The 27,532-nt window shown below is 51.9% G+C and overlaps 2 protein-coding genes across 2 annotated transcripts in view; one reads left to right on the top strand and one right to left on the bottom strand.

Moving 5' to 3' along the window:
• Nucleotides 1-20,992, bottom strand: part of BTK (Bruton tyrosine kinase) — a 30,789-nt gene extending 9,797 nt beyond the window's left edge. The window contains exons 1-8 of the mRNA XM_065411337.1: nt 20,893-20,992; nt 8,027-8,218; nt 7,072-7,170; nt 6,051-6,119; nt 4,724-4,805; nt 1,668-1,796; nt 1,436-1,500; nt 563-744 (exon numbers count right to left, since the gene is read on the bottom strand). Coding sequence (XP_065267409.1) covers nt 563-744; nt 1,436-1,500; nt 1,668-1,796; nt 4,724-4,805; nt 6,051-6,119; nt 7,072-7,170; nt 8,027-8,167 — 767 coding nt within the window. The 5' untranslated portion in view covers nt 8,168-8,218; nt 20,893-20,992. The remainder of the gene's footprint in view (nt 1-562; nt 745-1,435; nt 1,501-1,667; nt 1,797-4,723; nt 4,806-6,050; nt 6,120-7,071; nt 7,171-8,026; nt 8,219-20,892) is intronic.
• Nucleotides 20,993-22,770: 1,778 nt separating this feature from the next.
• RPL36A (ribosomal protein L36a) lies at nt 22,771-26,812 on the top strand. Its single transcript, XM_065410724.1, has 5 exons — nt 22,771-22,860; nt 23,426-23,531; nt 23,864-23,931; nt 26,271-26,393; nt 26,743-26,812. Exons 1-5 carry the CDS (start codon nt 22,858-22,860, stop codon nt 26,761-26,763), a joined length of 321 nt encoding a protein of 106 aa, XP_065266796.1. The 5' UTR covers nt 22,771-22,857; the 3' UTR covers nt 26,764-26,812.
• The last annotated feature ends 720 nt before the right edge of the window (nt 26,813-27,532 follow it).

Raw genomic sequence — 27,532 nt, forward strand, 5'->3', positions numbered from 1 at the left:
GACCCAGGATTCCTGGCCAGAAATCCTGGTGGAAAATGGCCACAGAGAGACTAAAGCCCACTGGGGCCAAAGAGTGTCTCTCCATGGACTCCAGTGGGCTTTGGATCAGGTCGGTACCAAGGGCATGCACAGCCAGTCCGTTGCAGTCCTCCTCCTTCCTCTGAACCAAGTGAATGAGCTGCCTCTCCCTCCCTGACGCTGGCACAGACTGTTAGCCTGCACCATGGAGCTGCAGCAGGCCTGGGGTGACCCCACCCAGAGGGGGCTGTCCCCAGCACAGACTCTGCCAGCATGTGTCTGCAGGGCGCAGAGGCTGCCTACATTTAGTTTTCATTGAGCAGGATGCTGGGAGAGGGGACAGATCCCCATTGGCTCCTGCACTATTCTGAGGGAGGCACCACCACGTGTGGGGGATGTAGTTGCGTGCAGGGGTACGTGGGCGTGCATATGCTCTGGAGGTGCCCTCAGGAGGGGGCTAAGTGTGTGCAGGATCGTGAGTGTACAGGGTGACGTGTGGCTGAGCTAGGTCCCTCCCCCACACTATCCACGCCGGGGCTCTTACCCATTCTTGTCCCGGGCTCTCCACCAGGGCAGGTTGCTCTCCTCCAGGACGAAGTACTCCTCTCCCTTCTGCAGCTGCAAGTCCTGGGCGTTCATCGGCTGGTAGTCGTACAGTGCCACCACCCTCTTCAGCTCACTCGCAGTGCTGGAAGATGGCTCGGGAGGCAACGGCTTCATCATCATCTTTCCAGGGTGTGGGGAAGCACAGAACACAGTGAGGGCCCAGTGTCCCGCCCCTCACCGCGTGCAGTACAGAGCGCTGTTTTAGGGTTGGGTCCCTGAGCGTGCTACCCCGGGCCTGGCACTGCCTTCGTCTCATCTCAGCTCCCCCTGCATGTTTCTCCAGGGCACTCACCTGCACCCAGGAACGGGTTAAACCAGCATGTCCCCTCTTGGGGTCTTGTTCATCGAGTCCTTACAAAATATGTACAGTTCCTCTGGCCTGTCCAAGCTCTAAGCCTTCCTTCGCTCAGGGCTTCAGCTCTCCCCAGGGTCCCAGTTCCCTCTCAGCAGGGGGGTCTTGCCAATCCCACTCTGGCCCCAGGTGCAACCTTCCCCCAGGCCTTTTCCTTGCCCCCCTAGGCTCAAACTCCTCCCCTTGCCACAGGGGCTCCACAGCCCTCCTCCTTGGGGTTCTGCTTGAGCACTCTTAGTCTTCCCTAGCCTGCCAGCATCAGGAGCCTGGAACAGGAGAGCCTTCCTGCTGGCCTCTCTCTCTCTTCCTAATGCTCAGCAGGCTGGCACACCTGGTGATCCTGGAACCACCTGTTCTGAAATGCCTTAGAAAAGGCGTGGCTGGCCCCAGTCCCCCACTGCTCTCCAAGGGGACAGACCACCCTGTGACTAGCACTGATCCCAGCCACTCCTCTCCTACCTGATCCTCCTCAGGGGTCGGGGGAAGAGGCTTCTTTGTCTTGCGATGAGACCCAGTCTTTAAACCTTTAAGATAAGAAACGAAGCAAAAGAAGCTGAAAAACTCATCAGGGTCAGTGGCTGGTGAGACGCTCGGAAGGTGACCCGGACCTGCCTTCCAGAGACAGGGCGAGGAACCGAAGCACAGAGAAGGGGAATGGAGGATGGGCTGGGGGTGCAAGGTGGTGTCTTACTTCCATTCCTGCTCTCCAGGACCTGGCAACCCATTGCGTTTTTGGCTGTCTGAGAGCAGCATAGGTACTGGCCGTCAATCCAGAAGCAGGGGTGGTATTTCTGCACCAGGTCGTTGTTGTAACGGATCACTGCAGCAGGAGAGAAAGCCTGTTTGTACAATGGGCATTGCCTCCTCCACAAGGGATAAGAGCTTCACGTACTAGGTGCTCCCAGAATACAAATTAATAAACAATCAGACGAAAAGGATGGGAGGCTCCCTAGTAACTCATGTCAGCTGTTCACTCAATGGCCCCCTTTTGAATCACAGTCGCACCTACCTATTTTTTTTCTATCTAGGCCTTACTCTCACACTCAGTACTGGGACATCTGAGTGTCCTGGCGAGCCAAATCCCAGTTCCCCCAAACTCTCAGTTATCCAAAGGCTGGATCTGTCCCCCAGGGTTTGACCGAAGCTGCAGAGCTCCTACACAGAGCTGCAGAGCCTCTGAGAAATCAGCTGGCTTTTTATCACCAGGGGACCCCGAACACAGACATCAAAGCCTGCTGGCCCGATAACCCAATCCCCCATTACCTGAAACCTTCAGCTCTCCCCCAGGACTTCAGGCAATGGGGATTGGCCTGTCTAGTGTTCAGTCATTCTTCTTCTCCTTTGGGTGCCTTTTCCCTCTGACTGGCTTAGAGAGGGGTGAGACAGGCCTGTTCTCCAGCAGGATGTACCTTGGCCTGCTGAGGTTTGGCAAGTCCTGGCTTTCCAATGGTCCTGAAATCAGAGATTCCAGTGGACAAGCCAGGACCAGACAAAGGGGAGTGTGAGAAGGTTTTAGGACAGCTCTGAGACCATAGCACCTTGTACCCCCCAGTGTGCTTGGGGAGTTGGTGGTGGATCTGAGTGAGTTGAGTTACTGGCAACGCTAGTGATACTTCAGTAGCTGTGCTGGAAAGACAAGAGGGGGGAAGACATTAAAAACCATGTGCTCAGCCCCAGTAAGACTACTTTGCATTGCCCCAGGAATAGAAACCAGACAGCTGGCTTCATTGTCCAGCTGTGGACTTTCCTTGTGCAGAAGAATCCTGCAGGGGAGTGAAGCCAGCACAGCGCTGTCCTCAAAGCCCCTAGCTTGGGGGGATGCCTGAGAGAAATGAGTGTGGCTGGAACGCCCTTGCACTCCTGCAATCCCAGGCTGCTAGGACAACTCCTTTGGGGCTGTCACAGTCAGCACAGTTCAGGGCAGCCCTGAGGCTGCTCTATGATGTTCCTCAGTACCAGGCCTGTGTCCAGTGACCGGAGGGTGAGGGAACCATAAAAGGCATGCCCATGCTGCAATTAAACACCCGCTGTTGGCCCATGTCAGCTGAGATGGGCTTATGGGGCTCAGGCTACGGGGCTGTTTAACTGTGGCGTAGATGTTTTGTCTCGGGATGGAAAAGGGTCCCAGAGTGCAGGCTCCAGCCCAAATGTCTACAGTGCATTAAACATCCCCCTAGCTGACACGGGCAGCCACGGGTATTTAACTGCAGTGCTGACATACTTACAGCCATGTTTGTGGTTCCCCTTCCCTGAATGGTTCCAGATGCCAAATGGCCAGGCCTGAGGTTCTGGCCCCAGGCGTCCAAGCAGCAAGAGGCTGGGCTGGGGTGATGCCCATGCATTAAAATAGAAATGCACAAACAGGCTGGGAAGTTTCAGCGTTTTGCTCTGATGAGGCAAACACCCCAAGGACATGATTATGCAGCACAGCCTGTGAGCAACTCCCCCTGGAGTCAATGAGAGCAGCTCGTAGCCAGCTGCTGCACAATCGCACTGTGGGCCTGACTCTGTGTAATTACATCCTGCCTCTGGCAAACCCCTTCCTCCTCTAGCCCAGAGCAAGGGAGAGAAGGGGGCCCCTAACTCAAACTTTGTAAAGCCGTCACTCTCCTTGCACAGCTCCTTGCAACTGTACTGGCCTGTTGCCTTTCCAAAGAACTGCTGTGGGGAAAGCGACTATGGATGGTTAATTCTGAAAGCTGCCTCTTTTCTCCCAAATGGGCCCACTTCAGCCCTGCAGCTGGAAACTCCCGTGAGCTGAGGAAGGTCAGCTCTGGATCTGGAGACACACCCAGGGCAAAGGAGGCTGCTACACTCTGTGGTGGCACTGGAAATGTTAATTGTACTCCCTCCTTGTGCGGGTCTCACTTTGCCTGCCTGTTTGGGAGCCTCTCCTGATTCAGAGATCCCCCAGGACCAGGTACTAAAGCAGCTGTTCTGTCCTTGTTACTAGGCATCAGATGCACTGATGTCCCCGCATGCAAGGTTCCATGACTGTCATGGCAAACTGTCACAGGTGGTTCTCCAGCACTACACTGCAGCACAGCACCACCCCTCACTGGAGAGACACTCCCTCCTCTCCCAGGAGCCAGGACCGGCTAGTCCACATGTTCTCTAGCAGCAGCCCTGGGTTCATGTCAGTGTGTGGCACTTGATGGGCAACCAGAGCTCTGTTATTCTGGGCTGAGTTTGGCCTCTGAAGGCAGCGGCTGATGAGAGTGACATTAAGGGCTGCAGGGTGGAGAGCTGAAGGCACAGCCGATGCAGGGGTATGGTTAATGGGGAGACCAGGGCACACTGCCAGACAGAGTGGAAGCAAGTGGCAGGATCCAGGCAGAATAGTGTGAACACAGCACTGTCACCCAGCTGAAGAGCTGATCTGAGCTACAGGCTTTGCTAAATGCCTGCTGTTTAAGAAGATGGGGTTTGTCATGCAATAACTGACTTCCCCGTTATCAGACTGACATCCTTCCGGCTTGCATGTGTGAACTTCCCTGTGTCATTTCAGACAGCTAATCTCCCCCCTCACACACAAGCCCACCCACACACACAGCTCCATCAGATTTCAGCTGCCCACAAGTGTTACAGCCCCGCTACACTGCGTCATTGCAATATGGTCCCGGCTCAAATGAAATTATGATGATTCTAGCCCAAAGCTGATGTCATTGCCCCGTGTGGAATACAGACACCTGCCTTGCCCCGTGCAAGATTTTAAAAAAGGTTTCATTGTAAAAGCCAGAGACTCACCGTTCTTCAGCTGGTGAATCCAGCGTTTGCGTAACTCCTCTGTCGGGGAGAAGACATAGAGGGGTCCTTCATCATACACCACCTGTGGGACAAACAGGCTTATGCTCTCCAGAGCAGCCAGGGGAGAAGGTGGGGTCTGAGGCCTTTAACCTTTTGCTGCAGAGCATAACCCCTTTAATTTTGTTCTGGCCCCTTTGCTGTGCTTATGAGACTGTGACCAGGAGGTTATAAATAAGCCCCCTCCCCCAAGACTTTCCACTTCCTCCTTTGACTTTCAATATGTCAGGGGCTGCTTTGTTCACCAAACGGGACTCAGACAAGCAGAGAATGGGCAGGGAGTTTATGGGGCCCAGTTGCAGATTATGACTGGATCAGAGATGGGCTAAGGAGGGGAGATTCATACGGAATTCAGTCCACAAGAGCAAAATGTCTTTAAGTCTCCAGAACTAGAATCCAGAAAACTGTCCGTTTGTAGCTAACCAGCTACCCAAGATATTGGAGATGGGCCTGAACCAAATCCGCAGATCTGAACACCCCCAGATCCAAACTCTGCAGCAGACCCCAGGTTCTCTTGTGGGTAGAACCAAAACCCTGGATCTGAAATTTGGGGGAAGTTTGGATCTGGATTCAAATGGTGCACCTTAGGCCCAGATATTCACCCTGGCTCAGACACCAATGTACCTACCACATTACAGCCAGCACAGTAAAACGGTGAGAAAGTTACTGTATAAGCAACACTATATAATAGAAACAAAGGCTACGTCCACACTATGAGCTGGGGTGTACGAGCTCGTTGAGCTAGAGTGAGTATAAATAGTGTTGCCGCAGTAGCACAGGTGGCAGCAGGCTGAGCTGTGCCAAGTACATACCCACCGGTTTCACATCAACATCTAGTTTTTATTTGGTCCCCGCAGTGTCTGAGCACCTCCCAGTCCCTTATTGTATTTACCCTCACAACACCCCTGTGAGGTAGGGCAGTCCCATTATCCCCATTGTACAGATGTGAAGTTGAGGGACTAAGGGCTTGTCTACACTTGACAGTTAATTCAGATTAAGGTTGGGTGCGAATGCAAAGCACAATAGCTATCCCAGATTAGCACCCAGTGTGGGCACTCTGATTCTGGAGTAAGAGTGCAGTGTTCCTGGTTAGCTTACCCCACTTTCAAAGTGGATTAAGCACAGCACCCTGCATGTGATCCCAGTACAGCAAAGCATAGGAACACCAGCCCTACCCTCCACCCCATCCCTGCTGCCTTCTCCTCATGCAAAGCAAGCCTGAGCTCATTGCAGCCAGCCCCAGTGGGAGCTGAGGGGAAGAGTGACTCACCTGGAAGGGGTATGGGAACCGCTCTATGATCGAGATCTGCTCCATCTCATTGTAATCCTCCCCCTTTCTCTGCAAGAGACAGACAGAGAAGGTGGATTTATAGTCTGGAGGATCGCTACCAGTGCCTGCAGTACCCAAGTACCAGCCCCTTAGCGTGGATGTGCACAGTGTCCTGTTGGCTCCACAGATCAGTGCTGTACAATGAATTTGCTGTGTGCTCTATGGCTTTGGATATCAGGGCTTTGTAATACGGGCGGCTCCCCGGTCTTTGGGGATTTGGGATCTTAATCTGCTACAGCCTTTCGCCACCCTCTGGCATGTCAGAGCACACAGAGCCGCATCCATTCTGCAGCCTGCCCATTGCCCGGGCACCAAGGGATCTCAGAATGAGGCCTTTGGGCCAGTATGGGAGCTAACAGTAGACAGACAAACCCAAAGCCTGCTCCCCTGCCTCTGCTACTCCAGGCATCAGGGCTGGGAGAGGCCCATGAGATTGGGAAAGCAGCCAGCAGTTACCCCCTACACCAGTACTTGCTTCTGGCGTATGCTCTACCTAACATGCCATCTGGCATGACAGAGCAACAGGGCTAACAGCCATGCAGTGGGGGCCACTGTGCCCAGATGACTAGAGTGCAACTTCCAAATGCCCATCTGGAAATGGAGTGGGAAGCTCCCCCATTCCCAGAGGATTGAATCAGGGAACCCCCCCACCAATGCCCCAAGGGGACTGGAAAAGGCCTTGCCCCCTATTTCCTTAGGGGCCTGCAGCCAGAAGCCCCCACCTTAATTCCCCAGAGGAACTGCAGCCAGTTCCTGGGGGGCTGGCATAGGACTCGACTCCCTTTCCAGGAAGAACTGGGGCAGGAATCTCCCCACAGGGGCTGGGCACACCCTGCAGGTATGGTGGGGAGAAGGGCTGCCGTTGGCCTGTGTTCCTGTCAGGGACAGCTGGGCTGGGAGGAAGCGCTGGGGATGGGAGGAGGGGGGCAATGTCAGCAATGGGGACATGTTCCTTTCTTACCGGCACCTGCCGCTCCAGGGGAGGATTATTCTCTGGAACCACCGTCTCCACACAGGTGATTTTCTCAATGTCCACAGACCCCTTCTTACTGCCTCGTCGCTGCAAGAGAGAACAAGGGAGAGGAATTGGGGGGAAGGGGAGGGAGATGAGACCCCCACGATTCAGACCCCCAGAATTCAGCACAGACACTGCCCCCAGACACCTACACGTAACTCCCACTGTCTTCAGCATCCGAGGGCAGGATTTAGCCCAGAGCCTGATACTCCTCTCCAGCGGTTCCTGGAGCCATCACAAGGTACCAGCAGGTTCCCCTGGAGATCCTGGGATGTTGGGCTCTGAGCTGTATTAGCAGTCTCCTGAGAAACTGCTCTAGGAATAAATGCCTGGCAGGGCACATGCTCTTTTACCCTGGTGAGCAGGGAAGGCAGCTGTCAGCTCCTAGACTCTGTTGCAGCCCCATGGCACTACAGAGGGATGTGAGCTGCAAAGTTTGGGTGTGGATCAGCATCTGGGATCCAAGCTTCCCCAGAGTTTAGGAGGAGGGGGAGGAGGAGGAGAGGGGAGGGGGGTTCCCATTATACAGAGAGAAAGGGGCCAGCCACTAAGCTTGGAGTCTGATCTGCACCCAAGCTGGCTGCAGGGTTAATCTCTAGGCACCAGCCTGGACTGTTACCCCAGTCTCCGTCTCTGTGTGAACAGGATGTACTGACACACAGTGCACAGTGACTAGGTCAAACCTCAGACCCATGCATTTCCCTTCCCCCTCACCTCTATCCCTCCGAGCACCCTCCGCACTCCTGGCCTGCTGCCCCTGGGAGTCATTGCTTGACCCAGGGAAAGAGTGTTTCTGTGTCTTCCAGCAGGGGATCAGACCCTGGTGGGGCTAACTCTTCTGCAGAGCCTCCCTTGCCCCATTAGCAATGTCCCCTGCTTTGCTCTAGGCCCTTGGACTCACCCCACGCTCAAAGTCATACTCGTAGTAGGAGAGCTTGCTTTCCGTCAGGAGGAAGAGACGCTTCTTGAAGTTGAGAGGAGAAGTTTTCTTCTTCTGCTGTGAGCGCTTCAGGAAGATGCTTTCCAGGATAGTGGAGGCCATGTCTTTCTCCTCCTCCTCTTCTTCCTCTGCACCACACTCGCTGGGCTGACGCTGCCAAAGCAAAGCAAAGACCGGCCAGTCAGTGAGCATCCCACCAGATACTGCCAGATCATCATGCAGAGTTCTAGACCTTTGCCCACAGTCCAGTCCCACAATTGTCATTGAAGTCAATGGGACATTGTGGATGCTGGTGCTCTGTCAGCTCACACTGTCATCTGGGGAAGGCAGAGAGAGATCCCAGACTGGCATCTTGCACCAACTTGGACTGGGATCTAAGCGAGCTGAAGATGTCAATAGCTGGATACATGGTCACAAAGACGCAAAGGGAAGGGGGAGTAATTTACATACTTGATCTTTATCTTTCAGTTCCCTGTTTTACCGCTGAATTATTATTTTTTTTATTGCTGAGTCCCAAGAATGACCAAGAAAGATATGATGGTATCTAAGCAGGTTTCAGCTACGGTCAGATCCCTAATGCTGATGCTGGGAACATCTCCCATCTGAAATCAGCCAATGGAGACATAGCTGACTCTTATCAGTGACATACAAGAAACCTCAAAAAGTGTGTGTGTATGTGCGTGAGTGAATGTTGGCAGGGGGGGGATTCATTTGTACTGTTTCTTCATGATTCAAATGTGGGTGATATTTCTGGAGAGTTACATGGCTGATTGCCATGGGATGATATCTTAGAGGTTTGCAGCTAGCATCTGGCTCCTGAACAGAGGCCATAAAGCTACCCTAACTGAGTAGCTTCATCCCATCCTCCCCCACTATCCTCAGTATAGGGGATGCCGTAGGCATGTGGCTGGGGGAGTGGGCAAGGCTGGAGCACTCTGCTGCTTCCAGTTGACCTAACTTGGGATCTGTTACCAGCTGGGAGTTAGAACAGCCCCGAGGCTGCTGTAATTTACAACAGACCTGGTCCCTGACAGCCCTGGGGCCTGGAGGAATGCAGAAGTGATTGTCCGTTGGCCCTGGCCCCCTTATGAGGGAAGAGGTTAGTGCAGCTGTGTGACTTGTTGGTCAAATGCCTCCCAACTGGGCTTAAAAGAGGGCAGCCAGGCCCTAGGGAAGGAGACAGGAAGAGCTGGAGTGAGCGGCCTGTGAAGGAGGCAGGAAGTAGTAGGGGAGAACTGCCAGACACAGAGAGGAGCAGTGGCAAGTGTTACTGGGAGAGAGCTACAGGAGACCTGGGAGACAGAGCTACAGGTGAGGCGAGCCGGCCCAGGGAGCTGTGTAGGAGGACTGGCCCAGATTCTTCCTGCAGAGGCCCCTGGGCAGAGTTTGGTCAGGGCAAGCTGATCCCAAATTGAGAGGTTTGATGCTGGAGGGCAGATCCCAGGAGAAGGGGAGAGAAGTAGAGAGATCTGAGTGGAGCCCTGGAGGGAGCTCTCTTGTGGGAGAATAGACTTGGCTGTGATAGCAGAGTCATGGGACAGAATGACCTGATGGCCTGGCGAGTGGGACCCTGGAACAAGGGCAAAGGAACTGGGAACAGACTGGACTCTCAGGTGGGTGACCTGGAAGTGATGACCCTGGAAGGGGGAATGGGAAAACTGCTGTGTTTGTACCTGCTGTGCTTTGGGGTTTGGGGAGAATGGTTTTGTCAGGATTACTGTACATGCATACATTATGCCCAGAGACTGGCCTTTGAATTGGACATTGAGAGAGATGATATTCCTAGCTATGGGCAAATGGAAGGGAAACTGAGGCAGGTGTACTGGCTGTGTGCAGGCCTATGAAGCCACCGTTAGTGCAGGCCCTTTTCTGACCACAGCTTAGCTGGATCTGAGGCTCAGAACTTTGGTTTCAAATAAGCATCCGAAGCACCTTACGTTGCGTCATCCACTCCATCCATCCACAACAGCAGCAGAGCAATTCTCTTTAGTGTCCTGGTGAACAGATCCAGGTAGAAATGGGCCCAAATCAAAGCTCTAGATTCAAACCTCTTGCTGCATTTGTAAGTACTGGAAATCCAAACATGGACCTGAACTTTGCAGCATGCATCCAGGGGCTCTCCCTGGCGATACACATTAATCGTGTGCTCATGGGTTTGCAAATCATGCTCTACATGGTCATATTTTGGAAATAAAACTATATAACTACTAGGGCTGTCAAGCGATTAAAAAAATTAATTGCAATTAATCGCACAATTAAACAATAATAGAATACCATTTATTTAAATATTTTTGGATGTTTTCTACATTTTCAAATATATTGGTTTCAATTATAACACAGAATACAAAGTGTACAGTGCTCACTTTATATTTATTTTTGATTACAAGTACTTGCACTGTAAAAAAAAACAACAAAAGAAATAGTATTTTTCAATTCACCTAATACAAGTATTGTAGTGCAATCTCTTTATCATGAAAGTTGAATTTACAAATGTAGAATTATGTACAAAAAATAACTGCATCCAAAAATAAAACAATGTAAAGCTTTAGAGCCTGTAAGTCCACTCAGTCCTACTTCTTGTTCAGCCAATCGCTCAGACAAACAAGTTTGTTTACATTTGCAGGAGATAATGCTGCCCTCTTCTTGTTTACAATGTCACCTGAAAGTGAGAACAGGCGTTCACATGGCACTGTTGTAGCTGGCATCGCAAGATATTTACGTGCCGGATACGCTAAAGATTCATATGTCCCTTCATGCTTCAACCATCATTCCAGAATATATGCGTCCATGCTGATGACGGGTTCTGCTTGATAAGGATCCAAAGTAGAGCGGACCGATGCATGTTCATTTTCATCATCTGAGTCAGATGCCACCAGCAGAAGGTTGATTTTCTTTTTTGGTGGTTTGGGTTCTGTAGTTTCCTCATCAGAGTGTTGCTCTTTTAAGACTTTTGAAAGCATGCTCCACACCTCGTCGCTCTCAGATTTTGGAAGGCACTTCAGATTCCTAAACCTTGGGTCGAGTGCTGTAGCTATCTTTCGAAATCTCACATTGGTACCTTCTTTGCGTTTTGTCAAATCTGCAGTGAAAGTGTTCTTAAAATGAACAATATGTGCTGGGTCATCATTCGAGACTGCTATAACATGAAATATATGGCAGAATGGGGGTAAAACAGCGCATTATTTTTTTAACGAGCGTCGTCAGCATGGAAGCATGTCCTCTGGAATGGTGGCCGAAGCATGAAGGGGCAGATGAATGTTTAGCATATCTGGCACGTAAATACCTTGCAATGCTGTCTTACAAAGTGCCATGCAAATGCCTGTTCTCACTTTCTGATGACATTGTAAATAAGAAGAGGGCAGCATTATCTCATGTAACTGTAAACAAACTTGTTTGTCTTAGTGATTGGCTGAATAAGAAGTAGGACTGAGTGGACTTGTAGGCTCTGAAGTTTTACATTGTTTTGGTTTTGAGTGCAGTTATGTAACAAAAATAATCTACACTTGTAAATTGCACTTTCACCACACCAAGATTGCATTACAGTACTTGTATGAAGTGAATTGAAAAATACTATTTCTTTTGTTTATCTTTCACAGTGCAAATATTTGTAATCAAGAATAATATACACTTTGATTTCAATTACAACACAGAACACAATATATATGAAAATGTAGAAAAACATCCAAAATATTTAATAAATTTCAGTTGGTATTCTATTGTTTAACAGTGCAGTTAAAACTGCAATTAATCATGATTAATTTTTTTATCGCGATTAACTCAAAAAAATTAATCGCGTGAGTTAACTGCGATTAATCGACAGCCCTAATAACTACATACTTCCCACATATGGAATAGTTTGCAGCCTAGAAGCTCTAATATTTGAGTGACTTTTACCCTAATATGGAAGGCTCCCAAAATGACCCCAAAATCTGGCTAAGTCTAGCTGACGGCCTGGACAGTCACATATGGAAATCTCAGTTAGTTACTCTAAAATGCTGCTTGGCTATGCCCATTTCAACATGCCCAAGACTTAGCCAGTTTAACATCATTAGCACTGGATGCCTGTGAGTCACATGTGATGTCCATTTCACTTGATGTTAAAATCACTTCTGTTTTCCCTCTTGCAGAATGCTCCTAACTAACGATAGCATGAGGATGCTCTAAATAATCCTTTTTTAAAAAAAGGATACAGCTTTATTTTGTCTAATGCCTTTCCTGGGGTGCAAACTGTATCCCAGAGCGCTTTGCAGGGCTCAGTAATTACAGAGATACATAATAATGAAAGGAGAGATGCTAATGGCAAGGGAGAAAAGCTGTGATCCAAAAATAGAATAAAATTGTTTTAAGCCACTATTACAAGCAGCCCTCTTATAGGCAGGGCCATGGCCTATTAATTTGGAGGGAGAAGAGCCAGAAGTGATTTGCTGGAGAAACAGGAAATAATGAATGGTTCAGAGAAGGCCAGCGGAGAACTCCCCTTCCCTTCCCCCTCCTATAAGGGCAGGGAAGGCAACACATTTCATACAGATACAAGGGCAGACTTTTTTACACAAGGGAAGTATTAACCTGTGAAACTCACTGCTGCAGGGTATTATAAAACTAATTCAGTAAAATTCAAACCACAATTTATGATGCACAGGAGTAACATTTGCAGTTCCACTAGGTGTTCTGAAGTTACAGGCTTACCAGTCCTCATGCTTTACGGCTTAGTCCTGCTGCCACTGAAGTCAATGACAATAACCCCATCAAAATCAATGGTACAGCGGAGTCTAGTCCTTGGTGTATAGGCTGGTCAAAAGTTGTCCAGAAGGAATTTTTCTTCCCACATACAGCATTGCACAACTGAGCACACAGATACATTCAAAGGGGGGGAGGTTGCCTTTATCTGAAACATCATGCAGAGGACACTGCCAGAGACAGGATCCAGTACCTCGACAATTTGCCGGGTCTGTTGAGGCAGTTTCTACATTCCAATTATCAAAGAGTAGAGCTGGTCGTGCATTAGCAGCAAGAGTAGCTGTTATAAAAAACCATCCCCCTTCCCCTTCTCCTGGCTCAAGAATCATTCACAACTCGATCTTGATTTCATTGTTCAGAAGCATCCACAAAATGCTCAGGCTGCAAGTTGTTATTAATTAACGTCACAGATTTAGGGGCAGACGGGACCCCCCCAGATCACTCAGGCTGACCTCCTGTATCGCCCAGGCCACCAGCACCCACACACTACACCCCACAACCAAAATTAGACCAAAGTATTGCAGCCCATGAGAAACTAGACTATGACATGCCCCAGGCAGAGAACGGGAGGGACTGAAGTACACCAGTGCCCGAGCCCTGATGAAGTGATGAAGTGAGATATGCCCAGATAATCCTGGCAAGTGACCTGCACCCACATGCTGCACAGGAAGGTGAAAACCCTCAAGGGCACTGCCAATCTGACCTGGGGAGAAATTCCTTCCCGACTCCCACATATGGTGATCAGTTAAACCAGGGGTGGGCAAACTACGGCCCGGGGGCTGCATCTGGCCCACGAGCCGTTGTAAGCCGGCCCCACGAGCTCCTGCTGGGGACTGGGCTCGGCCCTGCTCCAGTCAGGGCCCTGGGTCGAGCCCCGCCCTGGCTGCTGGGTCGGGGGCCACATCATGTGCCTCCCGGAGGGCACGGCTTGGCCCCAATCTGACTCCTACATGTTCCAGTGGCCCCCTCCGGTACTCCAATGGGAGCTGCAGGGGCGGTGCCTGCAGATGGGGCAGCGTGCAGAGCTGCCTGGCTGCGCCTCTGCGTAGGAGCCAGAGAAGGGACATGCCACTGCTTCTGGGAGCTGCTTGAGGTATGCGCCGCTTGGAGCCTGCACCCCTGAGCCCCTCCTGCACCCCAACCCCCTGCCCCAGCCCTGATCCCCCTCCCACCCTCCAAACACCTTGATCCTAGCCCAGAGCACCCTCCTGCACCCCAAACTCCTCATCCCCAGCCCCACCCCAAAGCCCGCACCCCCCACCAGAGTCCTCACCACCTCCCGCACCCCAACCCCAATTTTGTGACCATTCATGGCCCGCCATACAATTTCTATTTCACGATGTGGCCCTCGGGCCAAAAAGTTTGCCCACCCCTGAGTTAGACCTATAGCTTGTGAGCAAGAACCAGCCAGCCAAGCAGTCGTTAGTTATGTTTTGCTGTGCTCGTAAGCATGCTGTGATGCCTGGTAGTTCAAATAAACTGGCACGGTCCCCGCCTTGAAGATTCTGTCTGTCTGATATTTGTATGGCCCCTATCGCCGGAGTAGCTGAATTTTGCAGTTTCAGACGAGAGGCAAACCAACTGAGCTGGGGAGCACAGAGAGGGCTTGCGGTAATTAGCTATGATCTTCTGAGCAGTGGCCCACGCACAGCTTCACTGAACAATTATTTTTCTGTACAGTTTTGTTTAAAAATATCTCTGAAAAATGGGTGAAAATCTGTACGATTCGATTGACTCGCACCTTGCGGGCATCATGGCACAAGAGAGTCTTAAGGATCTGAATGGGGGGGGGGCAGGGAAGTGGCCTAGGGAAACTAGCTGCCATTTCCTATGGCAATGGAGGCAGGATGACCTAATGGAAAGGGCACTGGAGTAAGACTTAGGTTCAATTCCTGGTTCTGGTCTACTGGGTGATCTTGGGCAAGTTGTTCCTGCCCCGTGCCTCAGTTTCCCCATGTGTAAACTGAGGATAATGATACCGTCTTTGTAAAGTGCTTTGAGATCTACTGGTGACAAGCACTATAGAAGAGGTAGGTATTATATTATTACTGTTAGCAAGTTGTTTGCCTTGGCTGTATGGTCTTTGTGGCGTGGGACAGGTTACCTGACTCCCACAGCATTATTTCTGCTCCCTGGGTAGGTGACTGAATAACAACCAGGGACTGCTGAATCACACAGTTAATTCTGGTGATAATGACTTTTCATAGGAATAACCATTAGTACTCCAATGCCCAGAAGGCATTTTCGGCCATGTCCCCAGATCTCCGGACCCTCACTAATCGCCAGCGATCTGACCCTAGGAGTCACGCTGAGCTGGATCTGCCGCGTCTGCCCCAAACAGAGTTGTCAAACTAGTTACCCCACTCTACTGACGAGTGAAAAAGGCATTACCTTGCCACGTAGCACCCGAGCAATGGCTAGCATCCACGTGCAGGCAGGACAGCTCCTCAGTGTGTCTTCCAGGTAGAGCCCAGTGACAAAGGAAAGGAAGATAAATACCAAGGGAGGACCAGGTCCCTTGCACTCTATTCCTATGGCCCCACAGACAGTCCAGCCTCCTTCATCCTCACTGAAATAACACCCAGCTCAGCCCAGGGTGTGTCTTCTAACCTATATCCGGGCAGCACCCAGCCAGCACAACAGGGCCCAACCTTGATTGGGACCCTCTAGGCAGTACCTCAATTGAACCCAGGTCACCACCCAGGGACTCTGCTCCCAGCCCACATTCCCATCTCTGCTTCTAAAGGGCCAGCCACTGCCACTGGGTGACTCCCCAGCGCCATTCGCCACATACCTCGCAGTAAGCTGTCCATTTCTATCGAAGTGAAAGCACAGGAGTGGGAGTGAGAGGATGGCTCCCCCTCTGCCTGGCTAATGTTACTTCCTGTAGATATGACACTTTGGTCAATTGTGCTCTGACAAATGTGGGACAGCTGCATTTGTACATACAAAGTGTCAAACCCCAGAGCTCAGTGAGGCTGCGTGATGTGGCTCAGATATGGGTCTATAGGCAGCACCAGGTTGGGTGCGGGGGAGGAGAGAAGAGGAGGGTGGGCAGTGGTGGCTCATTGGATCTCTAAGCTAGGGCCCAAAGAGACGGGGGTGGTCTTTTCTCCCTTCAGATAAGGGGGATGGAAGTGGCTCTGTGTGATTCTCTGATGCCCCCAACTGTGTGTGTGCTTGGCCTGTCACATGAGCTATCCACCGGATGCTTCATGCTTCTTGTGTCTGAATTTAGCATGCCGCTATGCAGTGCATTCTGGGCTGTCTGGATGCACACCTCAGGGAGGTGCTGGAAATCTAAACCCAAGAAACAACAGGGAGGGCACCCTGAGCTCACGGTTCCTGTGCCTCCTGGCCCCACTCCCCTCAAGCAGTGGGGCCCTACAGACGGATCTATTCTATGCATGTACATTGCATCCTGGGTCCCTGCCCGCCAGGAACCAATGAGATCTGTACTTAATCTGTCATTGATTGGGGGATAGAAGGGGGGTCCCCAAGTCCTGAGGCTTCCTGGGGAATTCCCCTGAAGCCCTACAGCAGAGAAAGAGAGAGAGATCGATCAGCCCCTCCTTCCCCCAAACTTTTGCAATCCGTGTCCATCTTTCTGTCCTCTCACTCCACTTCTTTGCATCTGTCCATCCTACAGCAGGAATATCCCCTCCCCCCAGCTCTGTGGTGAAAAAGAATGGGAACCCCTCCCTCCCCCAGCTGTATTCTCTCTGGCGGGGACCCTCTGCTGTTACTGTCTCTGATGTAAAGGGCAAAGAACAACGCCGGGTGTAAAAGTGTGTCCCAATGAGGCCACTATAACTGAATGGGTAATCCTGGTCATCAGTGTAGCCATGGGGAAGAGGAGAGGTTGAATGATAGCTGGAGCCTGGGACAGAGAAGCACTGTACAATAGTCAACACAGCAACTAAAGGGTTACTTCTTTTGCGGTATATGCAAAAGTAGGAATGTGGGGTCCATGTCAATGGCTGGGTTCCTCTTGCCTAGCAGGGCCTGGGTGAAAAAGCAAAAGATGGTAGACCAGGATGCTGTTTTTAACTGTAGCTGAAATCAAGGGGAGCTGCAATGTGGAATTTGGCCCAATATATTGTTTCAACTAATGTTCTAGTCTGCATCTGTGTGCAATTAGTGTGGAGACAGAGCTAAGCAGAAAAGCCGTTTCGAAGAGGCTGATCACAGGAAAATGTGGCAGCTGCTAAAATGCTGAGGCTGCTTTTTGGATTACGTGTTCCTGGCAATATAAGTTTAATAGATGCTAAGCTTTGGTTCAGGAACCCCAGAGGGATCCTGCAGCACACAGCTGTGCCAGTGTCCTGCTTTGTGATTTCATCGACTGCCCCTCCTCCCTGAGCATCTTGTCCCTGTGCTGAAAGTGAGATACACGTGGCTGAGCTGAGCTACAGCCCTCAGCCCCCCTGAGAGGAACCTGCCCAGCTCACTCATCTGTGCCACTGTGGGGATTTGCATAGCCCAGCCATCAAGGCTCTGCAGTCAAACATGCTGCTTTAACTGGAGCCAGGTTTGCTCTCAATGAGCACTGACGCCCTGGAAGCAACTGAAGATGCCCCCAGGGGCAGGGGCAGAGTTCTCAAATGGACTCACTCGGGGATTCCTGCTCTGCTGGGGCTTGGCTCCTGGCACAAACACAAGGTCTGAACACAGAGCAAAGGCAGAGTGGAGCTGGGCTCCCTGGAGTGTAGCAGGAGACGGGAGGGGTTGGAGAGCAGGGCTGGCTGGGTTCACACTGGGGATTGGGGCTGGAGCGGGCAGGGTAGAGAGAGGCCCTGATTCTAGTTGCTCCATTCCTATGCTCAGTGCTGGAACGGGGAAGGGGAAGGACCATGCTATATTCTGGGGTCATTTGGGGCCCTCTCTGGCCCCTGGTGCAATTTAGAGCAGCCTCGGGGATGTTCTAACTTATGTTAGGGCTGCCCAGGGCCCTCTAGAAGCCATGAGAAGCAGATAATAATTGAAATGCAGCATCCTGTGGCGCCTCCCTCCCCCCCCCCCCATGTCTCAGACATGCCAGGTCCTGGATGGCAAGGGGTTGCATATAGCCACTCCGCCAGTTTAACCTTAGACAGGGGTAATTCCCATTGCCAGCCCTACTTCTGACCCCAACACACTGTGGGATCCCCATTCAAGTGCCATGGCAGTAGTTTGCTGAGTCAGTCCAGTGATGACCAGCAATGGAGCAGGGAAAGGAAGCGGCAAGAGATGGTCTGAAGGAACTCCCCAGCATGGGTGTAGGGGAGAGGGTGGGGGTTCTTTAGCAAGGGAGGGATTCAGAGATAAAATAATGACGACAGCTGAGTTCAGAGCTCTGAGAAGTCCGGGGTTAAGACAAGACATTTCAGGAGGCCGCTGTGCCTGGATCTCCTCACTCCACAGTGGGGTTCAATTTTATGTCCTTAGCCTACCTAGTGCTCAGTCCTGGGAGCAACTATCTCTGGCTGTGCAGTTTGATTTCACTTGGTGGGGAGCAGCCACTTCAGGCTCACAGCTTAACAAGAAGTTTTTACAAGAAACGATCTTTGCACTTCAGAGACTTAACTGAGTGAAATAAAATTCAGTGACCAAAAAACGAAGGGGAAGGCGAACACAGTATCATCTTTGCCCTGTCAACCCCTGGCGACATGCCCAGCCCCGAGGTACTGCCGCACCCGGCGACACACCCAGCCCCAAGGTACTGCCGCACCCGGCGACACGCCCAGCCCCGAGGTACCCCGGCGACGCGCCCAGCCCCGAGGTACTGCCGCACCCGGCGACACACCCAGCCCCAAGGTACTGCCGCACCCGGCGACACGCCCAGCCCCGAGGTACCCCGGCGACGCGCCCAGCCCCGAGGTACCGCCGCACCCGGCGACACGCCCAGCCCCAAGGTACCGCCGCACCCGGCGACGCGCCCAGCCCCGAGGTACCCCGGCGACGCGCCCAGCCCCGAGGTACCCCGGCGACGCGCCCAGCCCCAAGGTACTGCCGCACCCGGCGACACGCCCAGCCCCGAGGTACCCCGGCGACGCGCCCAGCCCCGAGGTACCGCCGCACCCGGCGACGCGCCCAGCCCCGAGGTACCGCCGCACCCGGTGACGCGCCCAGCCCCGAGGTACCACCGCACCCGGCGACACACCCAGCCCTGAGGTATGACTGCCTCCCCTCTGCTAGATCACAGCACTTTAGCACATTCCTTTAGCAAGGGAGCAGGATTTCATCATGTCTAGGCAGCAGAACACCTGGGACCCCACTTATCAAACCACAGTAGTGTTCAAATTATGCTGAGACTCAGCTGAGTGTCTTGTATCTTAGAAAGAAACCCCTCATTGAGAGCTGGAGCCCCTACCCCTGCCCCCCACTCGCTAGCAGAAACAGGTGCCTTTTTGGCATGATGAACAGAAGCGGCCACCCTTTCCTGTCCATCATTCAGCTCGGCCAGCTCCCCCCTCCCCTTGCTGGAGGAGCTCAGGTGGACCTGGCCAGCCAGAGAAGAAGAAAGCCATTAGCCATACTAAACTGTATGCTGGGTGCCAGGCTTCCTCCTTCCCTGCAGCATGCTGCAGCCAGTTGGCTGGTACATCAGCAGGCCAGGCCTGCGCAGACGAGACGGACAAAGGGAGGGCAAGGTGGGAGCTGCAAGGCTGACAACTGGGTATGGAGAGGCAGGAGGCTGGGGAGAAAGACAGCCAGAGACAGGGGGTGCTGGAGACAAGAAACAAGGGGCACCCTTCGCCATATGGACTCTCCCCTGCTGCTCCCCCATCCCTGCTCTGCATCTCTCCCTTCCCCCTCCGCCTGCCCGGCTGATGCTCTGGACTCGGCAGTGTCTCTGCTGCCCTGCAGGTGGCGCTATATGAAGCTGAGACGCTCCAGCTCAGTTCTGTTGTTGCCCACAGGTTGGGCGGGTAGGGAGGGCAGTCACATCTAGGCATGCTTTGCCCACCTTGACCTTCTAGCCATGGATCTCAAAGCCCTTTACACATAAATGACAACGCCTGCAAGGTGGGTGCATGCCATTATCACTATGGTGCCACAGGGGAAACTGAGTCGTGGCAAGAGGAAGTGACTGGCCTGAGGTTACACAATAATTCAGTGGTAGACCTGGGAAGGGAACCAGGAGTCCCGACTCCCACCACCTTGTTCTGTCTCCTTGGCCCCTGATCCCTTTGTGTACACCAGTGACCATGTTATCAGCCTGGGAGGACATCAGGGCCCTGTCACCCACTGTGTGAACCTTATGGGGACTCTAAGCCATGGTGAGGCCCCAGACCAATCCTGACCCCATGTGAATTGCTGCTATTGATACCTGGGGAACTCATTGCCACAAGGCATTCCTGAGGCACAGAGCCAAGTAGGATCCAAATAAGTATGAGACATTTAGGTGAATAATAATATCTGCAGTCCCACAAGCTAAAATGGACATGTATAAAGGTCATGCACCCTCCTGTTTCAGGACTAACTGCCTAGGAAGAAACTTCCCTTTTGGACATGGTCCTGCCCGACTGGTCATTGCACTGTCCTCGGAACAAGCTGGCACTGGTCACTGTGAGAGGCGATTGGCTACTGGGCTTCTCTGATTTGGCAGTTCCTACATTCCTGTATTCTGACCCTGTGTGTGATTTCCCCCCACCTCTACCCTCCCCAAGTCCTAACCCTATGGACTCTGACCCCTTGTAGACTCTGGCCTTGGGTGCAGGCCCTGGATATACTCTCACACTGGGTGATCTCTAGGGTCTATGGGGTCTCCCTGTGTAGCCCATGAGACGTCCAGACACTTTCCAATCCTGCATCTCATGTTGCTCGTGTCACACTGTGCAGCCACCCTTCACAGTCATTCCGCCTGGCTGGCACATTGGTTATGAACTGACGATGGCTTTCACACCCGCTCCTCCTCCCTTCTGGATACCACACCCCTTGCTGGGCATTGCTCCCAAGCATGGCATGTCCTTCTCTGCTTACTCCATGTGGCACACGCTGGACACTCCCCTCCCGGTCTCAGTGCAACGCACAGCAGCCGCCCTCTCAACCCTCATCACCTCCCCTCCACACACCCAACAGGGTCCAATGGGTCTCCAGAAACTTACTGGTGATCTCCTGTCACTCCTCCATGCGCCTGCCCCAGAGCTGGCTCTCTTCACTAAGGGTGGCTTCCCAGTGGCATTCAGACTCCAGAACAGCCAGTGGGCAGCTGGTTTGAAATGCAGGGGTGGTCAGCTAGTGATAGGAATGGCAGCAGGCGACTCATTCTCACAGAGAGCTGAGAGGGAGGAAGGAAGGCCACTGAGAGCTAACCCCACCCTTTCAGTTCCCTTTTTTGGTTTCTGACTTAAGCCAGTAGCTTTGTTTCCTCTTGATCCCACAGGCAGCCTCCAACAGTGCCACCATGAGTCCTATGCAGAGAGGGCACCACGGCCAAGCCATGGGGTTGGCCTGTGAGTGGTAGGAGGTGTGTCTGCAGAAAGGCAGGGTGGGACAATGGGCAAGGGCACAGCAATGGAAGGAGAGGGACTCAGGGCATAGGCAGAATGAGAGAGGACAGATGGAGCGACAAACAGACAGACGTCAGACAGATAATAAAAGGGAGATCAGATGGAGAGACAGGACAGGCAGGCAAGATAGAAGAGGACAGGCAGAGGAACAGGACAAGAGAGAACAGGACAAGACAGATGAGAAATGTGGAGCAGTTGGGTGGAGACAGTAAGGGTCTGTCTACATAGCAATAAAATACACGTGGTTGGCCCAGATCATGTGACTTGGATTCGTGGGGCTGAAAAATTGCAGTGTAGACATTTGGGCTCAGGGGGAGGGTCCCAGAACCCAGGCTCCAGCCCAAGCCTGAACATCTACACTGCAATTTTATAGTCCAGCTGACCCAGGCCAGACGTGGGAGTTTTATTGCAATGTAGACATACCCTTGGAGCTCCCTTCCCCATGTGGGACAAAGGGATGTGTGGGGGGAGAGGGGCAGAGCCAGCTGCTCCACATGTAGGGCAACGGGGATTTTAGGGGTGAGAGGGGCAGAGACAGCCCCTACTAATGTGCCATATTTAACTGGAGCTCTTTCTGGAGCTGGAGGCAGAGACATGGCCAGACACTTCCTCCTACTGAGTCATTAGCTAAGGGTAATTTTTTGCTGTTGATAAAAATGGTAACATAAGAGGAAATACACTTCTGCATTTTTGCTGCCTTGGCAGTATTATGAATTTCTTTGTCATTTAAGGATTTCATTCCCCAGTAGACACCCTGTTGGTATGGGATGGAATGACCTGCACCTTTGCACGCGTTCTGTCTGTGGAAAGGGTTGGTAACACTCGGGAATAATGGACAGGGCAGTTTTACTCCACAAACGACATCCATTTCCCTGAAGAACATACCGAAATCCCCAGGTGGGGTAGCTGAACTCTGCACAGCCGCGCCTGAGACCTGCAACTGCCAATGACTCCAGTGTCATCTCTCAGGGTCAGGCCCCTAGGGCCTCATGTACAACTAGTATCAGAGGGGTAGCCGTGTTAGTCTGAATCTGTAAAAAGCAACAGAGGGTCCTGTGGCACCTTTCTGTTAGTCTTAAAGGTGCCACAGGACCCTCTGTTGCTATGTACAACTAGACGACCCTCAACTGCACCCACAGGCTGTGGGTTCGTGCAAATACAGACATGCCTGCACACAGGTCATGCAGTAGATCTGGCACGTGCAATGCACCTTTTGCTCATACAGCTGCGGCATTTCACTGTCACACACAACCCCTTCCAGTGTCCTCTGCCCCACGCTGGGCGGGAGCTCAACCAATCAGAGGCTCTCCTTCATCTTTATGGCTCATACTGGCCCAGCCAGGATCTTTCCCAACCAATGAACGGTCTCCTTTCATCCTTCTCAGCAATATCTGCTTCTCTCCAGTAGGTGGCGCACTGCTCGCTGCTGCCACACTCCATGGTCGCCAACCGGCGCTCTGGTTCGCCCTTTTCACTCTATTGTTCCGCCCTAGTGTTTATTCCCTTCCGCTTCCGGGTCAGGTTCCTTCTTTCCGTGCTGTTGCTGCTGCTGCTGGCAGGATGGTGAGAGGGGGCTGCCCTGGGTGTATCCGCCGCCATCCGCCTCGGGGACCGCCCGCCTGAGCCCGGGGCCGGGCCACACGCTTCGGGGAGCCGCTGTGGAGGGACTCGGCCGGGGCCGATCCGGGAGATCCCGCCGTGGCTCGGTCGGGTGGGTTGGGGCCCTGTCCGCTCCCGGGAGCCGGGTGCGAGGAGAGGCGGGAAGGGGTCGCTGGCCCCGGGGAGCGGAGCCGCCGCGGGCCTGTCTCCCCTCTATTAGCCGAGCCCGTGGTGGGCGGGCATGGGCTGGGGGCGCTCACCCGGCACTGCTGGCTGCACTGCTCGGGTTGGGCGGCATCTCCCACGTCCCCTCGCTTTACCTGCTTTGTCGAGGCAGTGGGATGAGTGGGCACCGCCCGCCTGTGCTGGGAGAGAGAGGCACTCGTGTACTGGCTGTAATCCCAGTTGCTGGGGGGAAAGGGGGCAGGGTGACATTGTTCATGCTTAGCCCTGCTTTAGCTGCAATGCTCGAACGCCCCAGGCAGATTACATGGCAATTACTCTAACATGCTACATTGTTCTCTGCTAGGTGAACGTCCCCAAAACCCGCAGGACTTACTGCAAGAAATGTGGCAAGCACCAGCCCCACAAAGTGACCCAGTACAAGAAGGGCAAGGACTCTCTCTATGCTCAGGGTAAGGGGCAGATCAGTGCATTTCTAGACTAATTTTCCATTGGGAGGCAGGAATTTATTACTCTGTGAGATATACCACCAGTGTGGACAGTAATGGGGTTATGATTACTACTGGTAGTGGGAGCCCAAGGGGGTTTGAATCCTAGCAGTGGGTAATGTATTGCTCTTGAGGTAATAAGCACAAGGGATAATGGAGCGGATATGTGTGGAGAATTTGTTAGATTTCATAACTGTTTAACAATCTATAGTGATTATGGGGTGGAGGCTCTTAGGATCCTTGGACATTCATGAGTTTCAACTGTTGGCCTGAATAGTTTTGTTTCTTCCCTGTAGGAAAGAGGAGATATGATCGGAAGCAGAGTGGTTATGGTGGTCAGCCAAAGCCTATCTTCCGTAAGAAGGTGAGCATGCTAAAGGAAAAAGGGTGTTGAAACCTTCTGGTCAATTTCATGTGTTCTGGTGAACAGAGGTAATTCAGAGACTCCTATAGCCTGGCATGATGTTTGTTGAGTAGAGACTCATAGCATGTGTAGGTAGCCTTGGGTAGGGATGTCTGTGCATGTTGGCATGGGTCTAGACTGGGTGCAGTGAGTGTAATCTTGCTGTTCTTGAGGCTCAGCAACTTGTATTGATGACAGGTTTTGCCCTTTCGTGCCTGAATTCATTCCTTTCCTCTGCTGCTCCTTGGCCAAATGGGAATTTTTTCCTCATGGTAGATTGAAGTAGCATGCCTTTGTCTAGTGCAGGGGTTGGCAACCTGTGGCATACTTGCCAAAGGCGGCACGCGAGCTGATTTTTTACTGGCACGCTGCTGCCAGCCGGGGTTCTGGCCGCCGGCCCCACTCAGTCTGCTAGCTGCCTGGGTGAATGGAACCCTAGGCTGGCAGCGGGGACCCCGGCTGGCAACGGAACCCCAGACCGGCAGCGGAGTGGCGGACAGAACCCCAGACCGGCAGCGGTTCACCCGCTGCCAGTCTGGGGTTCTGCCGGCACCTGCCAGCCGGGGGGCCGGCGGATGGAACCCCAGACCGGCAGCGGGCTGAGCCGCTCAGCCAGCTGAGGGTCTGGAGTTCCGACCACCAGCCCCTTGCCAACTGGGGTCACGGCCACCGGCCTCGCTCAGCCCGCTGCTGGCCTGGGTGAACAGAACCCATGGCTGGCAGCAGGCTGAGCGGGGCCGATGGCCGGGACCCCGGCTAGGAGGAGCCAGCAGAACCCCAGACCGGCAGTGGGTGAACCGCTGCCGGTATGGGGTTCTGTCTGCCACCCCGCTCAGCCTACTGATGGTCTGGGGTTCTGGCCGCCGGCCCCTTGCCAGCCGGGGTCCCGGCCATTGGCCCCGCTCAGCCTGCTGCCGGCCTGGGATTCCAGCCGCCAGCCCTGCTCACCTCACTGCTGGTCTGGGGTTCCAGCCGCCCGGCCCCCTGCCAGCTGGGGTCCAGGCCTGCTCATCCCGCTGCTGGCCTGGGGTACCAGCAGCCAGCCCAGGGCTCTGCTCCTGGCCGGGGCTGGCCAATGTCCCTTGAATGACAGAAGGGAATGGCCGCCCCACTGACTTTTTTTAAAGGGACATAATGGGGATAGAAATTAAATTACCCCTTTCACTTGCTCATATTGCTGATACCTTAAATCGTTACGACTGGAAGAATTTTAAAAATCCAATGTCTATAAACAGTGTCAACACTAAGAGATTTACTATTATAACTGTTTTGGTTAGGAATATGATTTTTGCTTTAAAAAAAAAAAATAGTTATACAGTGCAACAACTGTGTAGCCCAGGCCTAAGACTGTATGTTAAAGGTGATCTGCGGGGGGAAATGGATTTGTACCCACTTTCACTGCTTCGTAAGTATAAAGGATGCCTGGAGAACTGCCCTTCTTTAAAAAATGCGTGGGGAGATTTACTTTTATTTTAACCATAGAAATATCTGGAGTGTCATGTCTGGTTTTCTGTTTTTGCTGGAAGATTCATTAGATGTCTCTGATAATGGGGACTGGTGAACTCAGCGTATCATCTTAGTTTTCTGGTCCTCTCTTGGCTTCCAGGAAAAAGATTGGAATTTCTAATGTAATTTTAAAAAAAGCAGAATTAGCCCCGTAACTTTTTTTCCAGGTCCTTATAACGAACATAGGCACAACTCAGACTTTTTCATTTGCAGGTCATCTTTTAAGACTGGTGGCTTTTCAGTGTTGCTTGGGTCTATTAGGAGCATAGGGAGAGACATTGCAAAGTAGCTTTAGCATGCTGGTTGTGTGGCACAGTTGGTGACTGCTGTCCTTGGGTAACAAGCAGAAGGATGGGTGTGTTCAGTGTAGTTTCATGTCTGTCAGAACCATAATATAATCTGGTTTGCTTGGTAGTATTGGAAACTATTTGAGTAGCCAGTGGTAAAAGGAGTGCTGCTGGTTAGGATTACCATTAATCTCTAGGATCCAGACTAGAACCTGTGGATGGACAGAATATTGCAGGCCAGGACTGAAATGTGGTAATAGATCTGTGCTGGGAAACTGGCCCCATGGTTTTGTCAGCTCTGTGCTCTTCATTCCGAATAGGAAGTTGAGTTTGTTCCCAGATTTCTTGTCTCCAAACTCCCAAGGCTGCTGGGTTTTTGTTCCCGAAAGGCCTTGGAGCGCCTAGCCTGCAGTGTACGTCAGGATGAGCTGTTCCTCTCTAGAGCTAAATGATGGCTGGCTTTGCCTGCTACTGGGAATATTCTGTTCACTGACTTTCTCTCTCCAGGCCAAAACCACGAAGAAGATTGTGCTGAGGCTTGAGTGTGTGGAGCCCAACTGCAGGTCCAAGAGAATGCTGGCCATTAAGAGGTGCAAGCACTTTGAGCTGGGAGGAGATAAGAAGAGAAAGGTATGTGCTGAGAGGGGTTGTGGGTGAAAGTTAAACTGTGGACTGTGGCCATTTCAGTGCTGAGCATGGTGAGAAAACTACACTTCCAGAGCTGGCCAGCAGATCTTAGCCACCTCTATATTAATGTAAAGATCCTGCTGCTCGTTGGCTGTAACTATTTAATGGAGAAACTAATGAGGTTGCAGAGTTGGCTTTTGGCAGGGAGAGTAATGTTAGTCACTGGATTTTCAGAATGGCTGTGAGAGGGTGCTGTTTGAATAATGCTCCATAGAGGTCCCTGAGGCGAGTTGAAATGTTTGTGGTAGGGTTCTGTATTGCACATACTCAATCAGTCTTTTCTCTCTTACAGGGCCAAGTGATCCAGTTCTAAACTCCATCTTGTTCATTGTTATGGAATCCATTAAAGTACCTGGAAAGAATCTGCTTGCTCTTGTATATTTCCTTATTGCTAGGGAGGGACTTCTGGGTATATCAAACCCAAATGGGAGCTGCCACTGTGAATAAAGCTCTCCGGGACTGGGAAATCTCACCAGTGGTTGAACATTGCTTTTGTATGGGCTGATGCTGCCTAAAAAGAGGTTTTAGAATAAATTCTGTCTGCAGCTAGAAAAACTTTTTTTTTTTTAATCCACACTCAAAGGTGTCAGCTCCTGGGAGGTTGCTCAGGGCCTACTAGTCTGATGTACCAATGTGGTGTGGAAGCCACATGTTGCTACTGTCCCAGGTCCCTTACTTCCACAAAAGGGAGTAGAAGGTAGGGCTGTCTATGTATAGGACTCCATGGGACTGTCTAAACAGAAGTTGCACTGGTTATCCTTAATTGATTTAGTTAAATTAGTGCAAACTCTGGTATGTGACCACTTACTTGTTTTAAACCTGCTTCAGTAGTGTTGCTTGTTTCTGAAAATGTATGGCCACAAGCTAAACCACTTTAAGACAGAGTTAAATTGATGTCTGTATACAAAGCTGCAGCAGTTTAACTAAATTGTATAAAATCCCACCTTTATTATAGTGATATAGTTTGCATGGACCAGGCCTTACCCTTACCCACCCCTCCCTTTTCTCTAAAAGCACTTAATACAGGGTAAGATCAGCTTACCCCCTAAGTGATGGTTCTAATGCATGGGGGAGGGCTGGCT

Source organism: Emys orbicularis, chromosome 9 (assembly GCF_028017835.1).
Source record: "Emys orbicularis isolate rEmyOrb1 chromosome 9, rEmyOrb1.hap1, whole genome shotgun sequence".
Lineage (NCBI taxonomy): Eukaryota > Metazoa > Chordata > Testudines > Emydidae > Emys > Emys orbicularis.